The following is a 15,992-nucleotide window of genomic DNA, read 5'->3' on the forward strand; positions in this document are numbered from 1 at the left end:
ATACACAATTTTTGCTAAAAGCTTTAGTGCCTAACGTGACAGAATGTTGTTGTGCAGCAAAAATTTGTGTCAGTGTATGTTTTACACAATATCTGTTAGTATATTGTGGTTTTTTAATATACAATATTTCTATTGTCAGGCATGATGGGGAAAGATGGTTAATACCAGCTCACCAGCAATGTGCTCTAACCAGTTAAGTTTATTTTTTTTTTATAAATACCAGTGTGTGAATGAGAAATTTTACTTTATACATCAGGCCCCTGGAGCCTAAAAAATGAACTTGCCATAAATATATTTAATGGATGTGCTGCTTTTAGAAATCTTTCCTATGGCATTCCACGGAGATAGCATGTTTTTTATGACTATGATGATTTCTTGGTTCAGTGCTTGTGCTATACAAGATTGCATAAAGAAATGGGTCACCATGGGTTCCAACTTAACTTCAACCAGTTCGCAACGATAACTCTCTTTGCACCATATGGGGACCATAGTGGTCAGCTTTCACTGTATGTTCCCTTGTGTTCATCTTACTTCTACTGTCTTGATAATCTGTATTATAAAATATACAGCTGCAGCTGTGATTAGATGTAACGTGATGTGATGATCCACTCAGTTTTACGGTGAAGATAGTCCACAAAATAAATCCTGTAAGCAGCATCTTTGGTTTCCCAAATCGCATGTGAGAATATATTTGGTGTATGTTCAAAATTCATTATCTGAAAACTATCTGGTCTCATGCAATTTCAGGTAAATGTTTTTTTAAAGGTAAATTATTTTAGCTGTGTAATCTCTCTTATATCAGCGCAGGAAACTCCTGCAATCTGTATCAGCTACTGTTTTGTGTCTGCAAGGCAACATGCATATGGAAATTTTATGCAGATGCAGTCATAAAAAAGGTATCTGAGAAGGATCCATTTGTGGTTACTTTGGGGACTTGAGAACATGAAAAATATACAGTTTGAGAATGTAGGCTTACTTACAATCAAATGGACCTTGTGCAGATTCTGATGAACAGTACATATAGTTTTACAGATTTGAATGATACACAAAGCCTTTCATACATGAGGCCCTTCGGTCACTGGGATTTTATTTATTGTAAGAGTCTAGTCATTTGTGACCAATTTTGTATATTTAAGTTTGTCATGTGAATTATTAGAAATAACCTATAAATTATAGCTACAGATGTTACTACTTATATAGTCATTAACAGATAAAGCAAATATTGAGTACCTTTACTAAAATAAAAAAAAATCTAATCTTGAGTTTGGTTAAGTAAACTTTTAAATCACATAACTTTAAGGTCATGATGAAATGTAAGTAGCGACAGTTCGACAAAGTTCGTTTTCACGGGCAGGGCCAGATATGACATTTTGATTGAACATTACGAAGCGAAATCAAAAAAAACAAAAACACATGCATAGATCATTTACTCATAGGAAGAATTTTCATTTCATGCTGATTCTCAACACCCCATAGTTGCAAAACATCAAAACCTCTTCAAATCTTTGTAAATGAAATACCATTGTTCTGTGCAATATTTGCAACGACAAACCAATAAGATGCAGACGCATGGTTTCCAGTGTCTGTCTCTTTAATGTCTATTTTATCCTAATCAATGTCTCTTTTTTTTTTTTTTCTTAAAAACTTCAAGTATTTGTTGGGAACACAAAAAGTCCAAAAACATTTTTTTCCTTCTAAAATGCAAAGACAAAAAAAGAAAGAAAGAAAGAGAAAAAAAAAACAAAACAGATAACCATCATAAAACAACTGTTCAATCATTTTATCAAAGCCATAATAGTCATTAACACGAATATCAAGTTTTGAATTTCTTAAAAATGTCTAACATCTATCTTACGACTAAAAGAAATTCACCATTTACTTAAAATGTTCACTTTCTGCTTGGCAGTCGGTAAGACTGAACCAACCCACTGATCTTCATTCCCGTCACTGTTTTGCTAGTTTTTCTACCAACACAATAGCAAAAGTGGTCATAAAAACAACATCAACTTAAGAAACAAAAAATATAAACCAAAAGCAAAAAAAAAAAATATTGGTCACAATACATGGCGGAAAAAAGAAAAAAAAAAGTTCCTATAATAAAATTAAATAGCAACAGCACATTTATAAACATTTCTAAAATAAAACTCCTAATGCACTGCAATTGCAAATCCAAGTGAAGTCCATACACACATGCATTGAGAGACATTATTGATGAGCAATAACTGCCTTGATACATCCAATCGTGCCCTGCGCTTGTGTTGCCACCTGGTGGTAGGAGGCAAACGCTTACAGTACTGGGCATTTTTGAGTATTCAGCTCTCTGCAATAAACCCAGAGAGCACCAGCGACTGCCTGGACCCACGTCTACAGTGTCTACAGTCTAGTCCATATTGTATAATATGAAACCTGAGCTCTAGACGTGTTACTTTTACAAATGAGTCGGGGAGGTTTTGGAGGTATTACACAAACAGCAGCATTTCCCCAACAACTATCTAATAATTAACCATAAGCCACACCGTCACGACAATCCGCTCTGAAGGAAAAAGAAAAGCAGATGGATTCAGAGAGAGACTGCGGCCCAGTGGAGCAGCTCCACACACACACACACACACACACACACACTTGACGTCATTCGACTGCATTACAGTACATTTTTGATAAACGATTGGGTTCAGTCTATATACACCAGCCCAGTGAAATGAGGGCCAGTTGAGGTAATGAAATATTCCCAAAAACAAAAAAAAACAAAAAAGTACAACACTGCACATTCCCTAAACTCTCCGAAACTGCAGTTTTTCAACAACACTCACGGACCAGATGGCTCGCTCATGCCGCCATGAAACCCACGCACCTGGTCCGCCAAACACAAACACCAAACAAGCTGGACAAGACGACAATAAATTAAAAAGAGAAAATAAATAATATTCAATCTATCTTCTCTGCCTACAGAGCCTCGCCCAATCAGAGAGCAGGATACTTATATCGATCTCGTTTGGTCCTAGGAGGGGGGCGGGACCTTTGGGAAGATGCTTCAGGTGGGAACGCCACAGTACCTATTTTCCACAGATAAACACGTACGTACATCATCTCTATACAGCGTTCTGATACAACTCTAAAACCCGAATGCATTTGCTCAGGGATCATTTGCACAGGATGCTTCAAAAGAAATGTTGAGAAGTTACAAAGGAATTTGCACAATAAAACTCCCCCCAAAAAACTAAATTATAACAGCAAAGAAAAAAGAAAAAAAAAAAGTAGAAAATCTGAGTGATATCGAACAGAAAGCATTCAGCTGAATGAGGAAGCAGTAACAAAGTAAGAAGATTTAAGAACTTTTGGTTACCAGAATTTTCAGAATAAAACCTAAGAACCCGCAAAAGGAACACAGTGATAAAAGTCTATACACAGAGTTTGGAGATACAGCGGCAGATTGAAGATGGCCGCGGGGGGCGATGCTATGGACTTGTGGGCACTGTCATCTCATCTGTTAGTGAAATCATGGTCAGCGCAGTCTCGTCATTTGCATTATTCCAGATATCTGTATTGCACAACATTGACGTTGGCTCATTTAGTCATATTCAACAATCCATTTTCTTTTTTTTTCCTGTGGAAAATTCTATTTCCCGTAATCCTCAAGCACACAGTCAGTATAAAAGTGTTCTCAGCAGCATCAGAAGCATTATTCATCAGTGTCGTGTAAGTGGATCTGGAAAAAACGTGTTTTTCTGAGAAATCCCCATGTTGAATTGGAATGAGTGCTGAGAGTTCATTCAAAAGCATGTGATCCATCTTCATCTCCAAAGCATGCTTGCTCCTATGATTCACATTTCCCAGAATCCACCTCATCCCTCATCTCTCTTCTTTCCTTGATACTTTTGAGGAATGCCAGGCTGTGGATCTGATATAAAGAAATAAAAACAGAAATAAATGGTTTAACAAGATTGCATAAAAATGGATGTTTTTATGCCAACATGGATTGTTGAATAAAGTCGTTATTTTTGTTTTCTTTGTGCACAAAAAGTATTCTCGTAGCCTCATAAAATTAATGTTGAACGAACGATAGATATCACATGGACTATTTTAACGCTGGTATTAACGATTATCTCTGACCAGTCAGTGATCTGCAGTGTTAACATGTGACATTTTAGTATCGGTACGGCTCATTTGGAAACTCAACCAAGGTGGTACTATTTTTAAGTGAGTTGTACAGCGCTGTACCATGCAGTGAAAAAGTGCCGTTATATGCAGTACATTAATTCGAGTAAATTAAATGCTACATACAAATAAATACAACAACTTATATTCTATCCATTTCACATTTTTTAACAAATATGAAAAGTGGTTTTCATTTATGAATAAGACTGGGAAATTATCGCTCCACTTCACACTGTCACATGAAATTTGAGCTTGTTTGAGTCAGACTGACAGATAAAAATGTAAAAAAAAGGAATTTTCAGAATTTTGAGCAATTTGTTACTGCTTTGAACAAGTTATATTATAATTCAAATGCATTTTGGGGGTTTTTTCGACCAAAATTGTGTTGATCATTGTTGAGAGGGACCCCTTTTGATTCATTTAAAAAAAAAGGCAGGTGCTACAGCCCTGTATCATTTTTAATTTTGAGTGCATGTACTGGAAAAAGAGACGAGTTGTCAAAAAACACTTGTTCTTATACTGACCTAATGAAGGTTTTGAAAGCTGCACTCTGGGGATTGATGCACAAAGGCACTCGTTTGCCTTGCTGGTGCTCTGTTATAAAACGATGGATGAGCTCTGAGACAAAGAGAGAAAACAGGTCATCAAAATAGGTCCTTCATGTCAAAAGATGATGGAAATTTAATCGTAACAAAGGGCCAGAGTGAGTCACCTTTGCCCTGCCAGACGGAGTGCATGCTCTGCTCATAGTTGTGGCTGAAAGGTCGATCCGCAGGCGGCTCAAAGTCTCGGGTGTACACCCTCCCGCTGGGCACAGAGTAACAGCACTTACACATGCAGGTGTGGTACCGCAGACGACCCTCATCCAAGTATGGATGAGACAGAGCGTCACTGCCCGAGATGCGCTTAGCCTATAGATGGAGACACACACAGAATATTAAGTATAGGGGTATTAAGTATAAGTTTTTTTTTTTCTTTGAAGAAATTAATGCTTTCAACAAGGACACATTTAATTGAGCAAAAGTGTCAGTAAAGACACTTAAATTGTTACAACAGATTTCTTTTTCACATAAATGTTGTTCTTTTGAACATATTAAAGGAATCCCGAACAATGTACCACAGTTTCCACAAAAATATTTAGCAGAGCAACTATTTTCAACAGTGATGATTAGTTCAGCAGCGAATCATCATATCAGAATGATTTCTGGAGGATCATGTGACACTGAAGACTGGAGTAATGATGCTGAAAATGCAGCTTTCCTATTACAGGAATTAATTACATTTTAAAATCTAAAACATGTATTCTAAATTGTAATAGTATCAACGATAACGTCAATGACGATTCACTATATTCTCATTATTCATTCAAAATCATATTAATGCATCTAACTAGGAGTTACAAACCATACAGCAAGCATTACAGATTTATTTTAACATTTAGGACATTGAACATTAAATGTTCTGAAATACAAACACAGAAGCGTGTATACAGCCTCAAAATAACTATTATTTTAAGTATAACCCATAAATAAATAACCACAAAAGCATTCGCCAAAATGTAGTCAGTCATCACTGTGATCTAGAAAAGTCATACTCACTGGATCAAAAACTAGCATGCGGCACAAAAGATGAACAGCTTCATGTGTTGCTCCATCTGACAACATGTACAGAACAGACAGCGAGGGCTAAGAGAGAGAAAGCACACATAAAAGTTAGAATATTGTATTTGATTTGAGGACTACATTGATTTGTGCATTACATCTTTATGGACTAATGGTACTGAACTGGTTTGTGGGGTCCTCTAAGAATGTGCGCTCGCGCTCCTTCACACGCGGATGCCATGGCAGAAAGAGGAGGAGTCCCGAGGAGATCAGTGATCAGATCCAACTGAGAGAAAAAGAGAGGAGGAGAAACACTTTAATTCACTATTACTCAAAATCAAATTCATTAAAAGGACCTAATTTTCAGCAAGATTAGAGTGTATATTAAAAAAAAGATCCTTTAATATATAGTAGCGATTGTGTATATAAATGTTTGAGGGTCGGTATGACTTTATTTGAAAGAAGGCTCTTATGTTCACCAAAGCTGCATTTCATTTCTTCCTGTGATGGTAAAGCTTAATTTTCATTATTTCATTACTTCAGTGTCACATGATCCTTTAGAAATCATCCTAATATGCTGATTTGGTGCTCAAGAAACATTTCTTATCAAGGTTGAAAACAGCTTTTGTTTCTGTAAACTGGATTTCCCCAGAATTCTTTAATAAACAACATGCAACATAGATAAAGGCATAGAAAGTAACAGCTACACGCAATATTGTAATCCTAAAATTCAGGTCATACTTGCAAAATCTGTGCATGCATTATGGTTAATGCATGCTGGAGTAGTCGATTGTTTACAACAGCGCCGTCTAGTGGTTGCAAGCCCTACCGTCCCCAAACGTTTGTGTACATCATTACCTGTTGTATGGGGCTCTGAGCCTGGAAAAGAATACGCCTGCCCAGCAACTCTGCGAAGATGCAGCCTACAGACCAGACATCTATCGATGAAGTGTAATGCTGGCATCCCATCAGAACCTCCGGAGCACGGTAATACTGCGTCACCACCTCCTGGGTCATGTGACGAGAAGGATCCGGCTCCTCCACTCGCGCCAGGCCAAAGTCACAAATCTAAATGAGAAGGAAAAGTGACATATCTCACTTTGCCATTATTATTTGATTGAGCACATTTGATGTACACAATACCTTAAGCAGACAGTTGCTGTTGACCAGCAGGTTCCCTGGTTTGATGTCTCTGTGCAGAATGCCTGCAGAATGCAGGTACTTCAGCCCTGCGAGAAACAGAGAGAAGACATCTCATAAAGGACATTGACAGGAAGAACATATCACACAACCAAGCGCCAGCTGTCCTAATTAGGAAATTAATACTTCCTGCACCTGTGTTGTTAGAGGTGCTTTGCCTCCACTACTTCATGTCATAAATGAAGTTGGAAGGCAGGCACACAAAACAAACTGAAATGAAATAATGTATTGTATTCATCCAGCCAAACTGAATAAAAAAAAAAAAAAATGCATACTCTTTGGGATCAAAAGTGACAGTAATGTTACAAAAGACTTCCATTTCAAATACATGCTGTTCATTTAAACTTTATATTCATCACATAATCCTAAAAAAACCTCTAACCAACCACAAACTTCTGAAAGGTAAAACTAAAACAATTATGAAAACTATAAAATGACAACAATGGACAAACAAGCACCAATGACAAACCTCATCTACTGGTGCAATTACTCTTGCTCTCCACTAATAGTGTGACATAACATTTTATATACATTCATTGTATGATATCGGATTTTGGTATTCAAAGCATTTCACAAGTACAATTCCATTAATATTGTCATCCATACTACAGATTCAACGGACTCGCCCAGCAACAAGAGTAAAAATTGCAAACAAGATCAACAGTTCAGTGGGATTTTGCTAACAAATTTTATTTTCAGAACATAAGATTAAAGCTTCCCAGGATGATTACAAGGTCAAAGATAATCCCATTCTGCAACACATCAAACTTTCATCTGTCCTGATTCCCAAAATTAAAAAAAGAAGAAAAATGTAATCCAAAAGTGACATATGCCCATGTGAACTCACCCCTGAGTATCTGGTAGAGGAACACCTTGATGTGATCGGTGGTGAGAGGCTGAGGGGAAACGATGACTTTATGTAGGTCACTCTGCATGAGCTCAGTGATCACGTATCTACAGACCCAGTTAAGAAAACAACTGACCTGCAAAACACCTACAGACACAATAACAACTTCTACTATATGTTACGGCTGCAAAACGATTAATCGTGATTTATCGCATTCAAAATAAAGGTTTATGTTTACAGTACATGTGTGTGTACTGTGTATATTTATTATATATATATATATATATATATATATATATATATATATATATATATATATATATATATATATATACATACATCTTTATATTTAAAAAATATATTTGTATGTTTATTTATACTTGTATATAATTTATATTTTAATATATAAATTAACATTTTTCCTTACAATATACATGTATGCGTGTATTTACATATACCTAAATATACACAGTACACACACATATAGTGTAAACAAAGTTTTATTTTGAATGAGATTAATCCCAATTAATTGTTTTGCAGCTCTAATTCATGTATAATCTATTACTGTGGCAGTGAGATTATTTTAAAGGTTTTCTTGCATTTTACACTTCCCAACACAGCTAGTTGCAAATTTACTCACCAAAGCTAATTTTCACTTGTATTTGGCGCTTGGCAGGGTGTTAATTTTGGACGTTGGATGCAAACCAGGACATTCATAAATTAATAAGTGCAAAAACAGCTTCACATTATGATAAAAATAATTACTAGCCTGTGCTGTAAAAATTAATATTATAAAGACTAAAAGTTCCAAATTCTGAGTCACTGCAAAACGGCGAATACTCATATATGCAAGTTGCATTCAATATTATTACACCAATTTGCTCTGCAAAGTGCAATCAACTAAACTCTTTGCACAGTATTTTCCATCTTCACACGTTTGGGTCATGCTCTGGTCTGCCTTTACTCCATGTCTCCCACTTTCACATTGATAACATAAAGCACAGCACTGATAGGCATGCAAATCCAGCTACTGCGGTTTAACGTTATACCATCTGCCACATGATATACACCGTCAAACACTCCTACTGGGAACAAACCAACTACTTAAAGGGATAGTTCACCTAAAAATAAAAATTCTGTCATTTACTCACCTTCGAGTTGTTTCAAACTTGTATGAGTGTCTTTCTTCTGCTGAACACAAAATATAACATTTTGAAGAATGTGGGTAACCTAACAGCTGCAGGAAGCCATTGACTTCTATTGTATTTTTTTTTTTTTTTACAAATTATGGACGTCATGGCTATCAGCAACTGTTTGTTTTCCAAAATTCTTCAAAATATCTTCTTTTGTGTTCAGCAGAAAAAAAGAAGCTCACACAGGTTTAGAAGAACTTTCTTCAGATGAACACAGATGAAGACAATCCACCTCTGAAGACACTGATGCATCATCTGGGGTCATGTGTTACCATTGTTTACACTTGTGTGGTTTTTAAAGCATCAGCTTTGGGGGTCCTGTACACTTGCATTATATGGACTCCAAAAAAAATATTTTTTTCCAAAAATCTTTGTGTTCAACTGAAGAAATCTGTCATACATCTGGGATGGCATGAGTACGAGTAAATGATGAGAGAATTTAAATTTTTGAGCAGAACATCCCTTGAATCCCTTTAGTACTGAGGCATGAACAGAATAAATAATAAAGTATCAGAGGGGAACAACTTCAGGTGAAGCATGTGTCTGAAGGATACATCTCCTCAAAGCAGTCGATTTGTGGAGGTTGGAGAATGTCAAGGGCAGACAGCACCTGCCAAAACAAATTCCCATCATTACAAAAAACATGCAATCAAGTTCCAAGTATCTCTCAATAAACCCATTCTCTCTTTTTATGCCCACCCATGCATGCAAGTCTCCCTTTTCCACCCGCAAAACTTACATTGTCATGTTTAAAGAAACACAGCATCCGGAGTTCCCTGAACACACGTTTGCAGGAAACCAGGTTCTGGAAGACATTCGGCATTTTCTTCAGAGCCACCTTACGCCCATCCCGAGGGTCCGTCACAGACCTATCAATGCAAAAGGATAGCCAGAGTGTGTAATAACACCACTGCCCAAACTTTGGGTTTAGTAACATTTTAAATAAACTTTAAAACATATCGAAATAGAAAGAATTTTACAATATGACTTAGAATATTCTTACTGCATTTGTAATTAAATAAATGCTGCCTTGGTGAGACTTCTTTCAAAAAATCTTACAGATGGCAAACTTTTGAACGGTAGAGTAACTACATGACAGACGGTCATCGTAAATCAGTGTGCTAAGATGACAGCGGGACTCACCAGACCACTCCAAATGCACCATAACCGATAGGCCGATCAGGCTCCATTTCAGCAGGACTTGGAACCTCGCTTGCTGGGTTACTGTGAGGTTGCGGGATGGCCGCCCCTCCACCTGCGCTGCCCCCAAGAGACGCCGGGTGTCTGGGAGTCCCAGCGGGTGCGTTGGGTCCGGTCGGATTTGGTGTAGCGCTGAGGCCCGTTGAGGTAGTGCCGGTCGTGGTGTTGACACAAAAATACTTGTGACCTAAGTCTGAACCAGGAAACAAGTTACCACACACTGTTGGCCGAGAGGATCCATGGAAAGCCATCCTACATGATAAACACAGGTGAGAAATTGTCATTAAAGTGATTGTCCACCAAAACAATGACAATTCTGTCAGCATCTGAAGAATGCTGGTAACCAGACGGCTTCCGTTCTCATTGATTTCTATGGTCTTTTTTGTCCATACAATGGAAGTCAATGGGAACCGAAACTGTTTGGTTACCAACATATAATAAAACATACATAAAATTATTTTCCACAGATTAAAAAAAAATTAAATAAAATCAAGCATCTCTGGAGTGACATGAAGGTGAGAAAATTATGAAAAGAATTTTCATTTTTGGGCGATCCCGTTAAATTGAATATCTGCAGTCCTAGGGCTGCAAAACGATTAATCGCATTCAAAATAAAAGTTTTTTTGTTTGCATACTATATGTGCGAGTACTGTGTGTATGTATATATATATATATATATATATATATATATATATATATATAACAATACACACACTTTACAAAAATTTTATGTATGTGTATGTATACTTGTATAGAATTTATATCTTTTATAACATTTTTCCTTAATATTTATATATACACATAATAAATATACACAGTACACACATATAGTATGTAAACAAACTTTTATTTTGAATACGATTAATCATGATTAACCGTCTTGTAGCCCTAAATAAAACCAAAAATTTCGAAATTATGGGACATAAACTGACAGAAAATCCCCACTAAATTTTCATGGATCACAAAAGGAATAAACCAGGCATGGTCCATTGAAAATCTTCATATCTGCTGAAACTCACGATGACACCCAACACTTTGCGTCGTTGGTTCTTATGTGTGTCATAACCAAACTTCAAGTCTGAATATGTAGGATGTGAAATGACATTCAAAATCTGCATTGCAGTTTCCAGTGAATCATACCTTTTATTTTTGCTTGCTCCTCATGCAATGTTATCGTATGACTTCAGATGACTTGGAATACAGGGTAGAAAGAGCTTTTGTCATTTGGGGGGCTTAACAGTCGTGGGCACAAAAGTTTTAAATTACACATTTGTTACATATTACACATTTAAATGTATGTATTATATAAATGTAGCTATTCCTTTATGTTGTCTGGATAGTCGTGATAGCAATATGGTAATTTGTTAAGGTGAAGACTTCCTCAACAGTCAACCAGTCCAAAAAGAATTAGGTATAAACAAATAACAAAATATTGAACTTAAACATATAGGTAAATACTAGGAAATACAACCAAGTAGTGTAGCCAGTGTTCACTTCCTGCAGCCGCATTGCAACAGTGCAGCTCTCTCAGAAACATTAATAGACCAAATGCATGCCAAAGGTTGATGTACTTTAATCATGTGCTCGGTCGGTGGTCTGACAGCACATTTCTCTGTAATATCAGTGTGAATAGCCTGCAAAAACTTGTGCTTGTAACACGTCTGAAAGTTCACATCAGTCTTGTTCCTTATCTTTGTTCGCAAGCTGCTCTTTCCTCTATAAACCCAAGCTAACAAGCTACCCTTCAATGACACAACTCGTTACAAGGTTAATATTTAAGCTGCTATTAGCCCTTCCACATACCTCAGCAGCCTATATCTCAATCCTCCACATTTGTTTAGTTTTTTTGTTTAGTTAGTAGAATTTCAAGCCAGTTAACTCTAATGATAATGTAGCTAACGCGACCTCACCAGCTGTTACCTCCGGCTAGCTAGCTAATTAATCTGCTCCGTGACCTATATATGATGTTTATATGCACAAATGGTCCATTTCAGAGCGAAAATAACAACATAAAGTGAATATAACCCAACATAACGCACACAGAAAAGTACATGTGAGCTGGAAGTCGTGGTAAAGGCCGATAATGTCGCTTTATTGGCTGCAGATGTTTGTAAAGTTAGCTTTAGCACAGCGGCTAACCTCTCGGAGCTGATGGCAGCGGCGGGCGGCGGAGCTCAGATCTTCATGACGGACGCTGGCGGCTCGCTGCGCTCTCCCCGCATTTCTGCTCGCTTTAAATCCTTCTGCTGCAGCCGACTCCAAACCTGAACTGTCTCGCCGTGTTCCACTCTCTCTGATCTGGAAATCAGCTGTTGGGAATAGCGGTAGAGAGGGAGAAGGAGGAGTTGGAAGAGGGGGATGGAGTGAGTGAAAGAAAGGAGGGATGAGTGTATGGGGGAGGGGAGGACCACCGGTGTAAACAATGCGAGGGACGCGGTTTAACCGTCCGCTGTCTTCAGCTAATTATACACTCACCCTGCTTTACAGGAAAAGGGTACAAATTACATAATATCAAACTTTTTTCTTAAAAAAAAAAATAGAATATGAGACTATAAAATTGTGTGACTCGTTTTTGAGTGATGATATCGTGTTAATTTTTTAAAACAGGTTTGAAATGTTGAGCTTGATGAATGCAGTTAATATTAAAATTCGTGTAAAAACTGAAAGTGAAACAATATTTGCTATAAGGTCTCATTATAATATTATAAATTAAAACTATTACATGCATATGTGTGTGTATTCTACAATAAATTGCATAACAGTTCTATGCAATTTCTTAATATTTATTCTTAAAACACTAATATTTACATTTAGTTATTTTGCAGACGATAGATTATTTCAAAGCGACTTACAAATATGGACAATAGAAGCAATCAAACCAACAAAAGAGCAATAATACACAAGTGCTGTGACAAGTCCCTGTAACTCTAACGCAATACACGCAGCAAGGTTTTTTTTTTTAATGATAAAAGAGAAAGAAAACAAGTAGATGGAATAGAAAAAGAATAGAGAATGGCAGTATTCATTTTTTTAAAAATAATAAATAAAAAGAAAACACATAGACAGAATAGAAAAAGAACAGAGAACGGGAGTTTTAGAGGGAAACTTTTTACAAATAAAAGAAAAAAAGAAAAATATAATATATATAATAGAGTGCTTGAGTTAGAGGGTCATATATATATATATATATATATATATATATATATATATATATATATATATAAAAACAAGTAGAAAGAATAGAAATCCCCCACCCCATCATAATAAAGGTGATTTTGAAAAAAAAAAAAAAAAAATTATTATATAAATATTACTATATTATATAAATTATATAACTATTATATATAATATTTATTAATATCTCCACCAATTAGGCTTTTTCCCATAATTTATATTGTCTTGTGCTATTTTCATTTTGCACTTTTTATTGTATTTTATTGTTTCACACTACGCTTTGGCAATACATTGTACAAATATTTGCCAAGCTAATAAGCCACCATAAAACTAAAAACTGAAGACATGCATCAGAAATATTATGACCTATGATATTACTAGTCTAAAAGGTTAAAGACCTCTGAGGTGGGACAGGCATTTGATGTGTTTAAAACTAGCTATATTTCATGCTACATTAATGACATATGATTTTTTAAATTTGTTTTTGTAGTTTTGTATGTAAAATTTAATAGTTAAATACATTTAGAATAATACAAAAAAAAGTTTAACTAAACATTTTTTTTTTCAATATTTATTTTAATTAAAAGGATAACCAGGTAACCTCACATACACATGATATCCCAATAAAGCAAGTGAGACAGCAGTTAGTTAAATGCAGTATAATTAGGTGCATGTTCATTATACAGAGATTATTTAGGATAAGAGCACAGCGACACCAACACATATTGGCGTTAAACAAGCATCAACACAAACAGAACTGGAAACATAGGTTACAGATCTTATGCAACATAATCAACATTATTACATCTGTTTAACGTCTTTAGTTAAAAAAAAAAAAAGATTAAGATCAATGAGAAAAATATCAAAGGAGGCATTGAACCATAGATGTTTTTTTTTAGTACTCACATACTACGTACATTACAAATATAAATATTTTGTCCTTGTGACCATGTTTAAACCCTTTTACAATCCTTCGCAGGGTTACTGAGAGGAAATGGCACTATATTTCGTCCCCTCAAATGTTCAAGTTCGGTGGAGGTGTCATTTATGTCAAGATCATTTATGATGGACTGATCTCTTACAACAGAGTAAATTAATTTATAAAACCTATCTCGTCCTCAAGATCATGTAGCTATGAGCCATTATTATATAAGGAAAGGTTGGGAGGCATAATGTGTCAATTCCTCTAGTGTTCTACATTCCTCAACACTGGATTTTTTTATAATGAACTGGGACAGCACTTAATAACAGCCTACATTTAAAACCAGTGATCTCTCCAATGGGACTCTGCGAGGAAATGTACAGACACCCAAACCAGTCGTCCATTAGATCTTCCTAGCCTCTTCATCTAAACACTTTCAGTCTGTATCCATCAGACCAGATCAAAGCGTACGGGGGAAAAGCAATCCAGGGAGACTTGCTTCTCTGCCTGCACATAAAAGGGAGTGTGAAGCAGGGTGATGTTTCTTGAGTTCATTCAAAAGTCACATTCATTTTGAGGAGAGTCCTTCCGTTCTTGCTCAGTCCCAGCAAGATTTGAGGTGGATGAAAGAGGTGGGGTGACGGGTGGGTTTACACGGTAATCTTTGTGTTGGCATTTCCATGGCAGCCTGGAGTGAGAAAACATTTTGGTTTGATTGGTGACAAACTGCATCTAGAAGATGGACAATGCCATTACAAAAACATATGAATAAAATGACCAATGTAGCTGTGAAAAATAAATACATACACACTCACACACACACACACACAATAATATATAAATACTGTATATTTAAATTATGGACATTGTTATCAAGTACATTTACAATAGTGAACGCAAAAAGTAAAATACTGTTAAGAAATCAAGAGCATGTTTTTACAGTTTCTAAATGAAAGATAAGGAAAAAATATTTTTAATAATTCTCATTTAAATGCACCAGTAAAATAAAACAGATCGAGCAGTAATATTTACCTATACAACATATTTCACTATATTTTACTTAAAACATTTTAAGGTACTCTACCATTTAAAAGTTTGGGGTCGGTATGTTTAGTTTTTTTTTTCCTGAAAGAAATGAATACTTTTATTCAGCAAGGATGCATTAAGTTAATCAAAAGTGAGAGTAAGGATATTTTTAATGTTACAAATGATTTCTAATGCAAATAAGTGCTGTTCTTTAGAACATTCTAATCACCAAAGAATCCTGAAAAAAAATAATGCATTATGGATTCCACAAAAATATTAAGCAGAACTGTTTCTAACATTGATAATAATAACAAAACCAAAATTTATCAAATTCTAAAGCATATCAAAATAAAATATATTATTGTTAATTGTATTAATATTTTAATCAAATAAATGCATCCTTGGTGAACATAAGAGAGTTCTTTCAAAAACAATCACAAATCTTACAACCTTGAATTGATTAATTTAATTAAGCCAGTTGATGGCCAAATTAAAATGGCTTTAAAATCTCTGTGACCTTCAATTCTGCGGCTGCAAAATCGTCGTAAAAATGTTGTGCATTTCTGATATACCGTCCCGCTTCTTTGCTCACCTGTCCAGGTTGGGCCCATCCTCTTAGATTTCTCTCCCCTCCCACCCATTACCCCCGCTTCTTCCATCCATCCCTCCCTCCC

At 35.9% G+C, this 15,992-nt stretch overlaps 1 protein-coding gene and 1 long non-coding RNA gene across 3 annotated transcripts; both read right to left on the minus strand.

The window, feature by feature from the left end:
• Positions 1–1,086: 1,086 nt before the first annotated feature.
• On the minus strand, positions 1,087–12,630 carry nlk1 (nemo-like kinase, type 1). 2 transcript variants are annotated; one of them, XM_058769030.1, is made up of 13 exons: positions 12,336–12,630; positions 11,337–11,387; positions 10,140–10,448; positions 9,736–9,865; positions 9,551–9,606; positions 7,804–7,910; positions 6,900–6,985; positions 6,615–6,824; positions 5,941–6,042; positions 5,754–5,840; positions 4,868–5,066; positions 4,680–4,773; positions 1,087–3,898 (listed from the first exon to the last, which is right to left on the minus strand). In XM_058769030.1, exons 3-13 carry the CDS (start codon positions 10,445–10,447, stop codon positions 3,850–3,852), a joined length of 1,428 nt encoding a protein of 475 aa, XP_058625013.1. In that variant the 5' UTR covers position 10,448; positions 11,337–11,387; positions 12,336–12,630; the 3' UTR covers positions 1,087–3,849. The 2 variants fall into 2 exon arrangements, with proteins under 2 accessions (XP_058625013.1, XP_058625014.1); XM_058769031.1 differs by lacking the exon at positions 11,337–11,387.
• A 1,384-nt stretch (positions 12,631–14,014) lies between these two features.
• LOC131536261 (uncharacterized) lies at positions 14,015–15,983 on the minus strand. The gene is made up of 2 exons (XR_009269898.1): positions 15,911–15,983; positions 14,015–14,980 (listed from the first exon to the last, which is right to left on the minus strand). It is a non-coding gene; the product is annotated as an uncharacterized LOC131536261 (long non-coding RNA).
• Positions 15,984–15,992: the final 9 nt, after the last annotated feature.

The sequence above is a fragment of the Onychostoma macrolepis genome, chromosome 03 (assembly GCF_012432095.1).
Source record: "Onychostoma macrolepis isolate SWU-2019 chromosome 03, ASM1243209v1, whole genome shotgun sequence".
NCBI classification, from domain to species: Eukaryota; Metazoa; Chordata; class Actinopteri; order Cypriniformes; family Cyprinidae; genus Onychostoma; species Onychostoma macrolepis.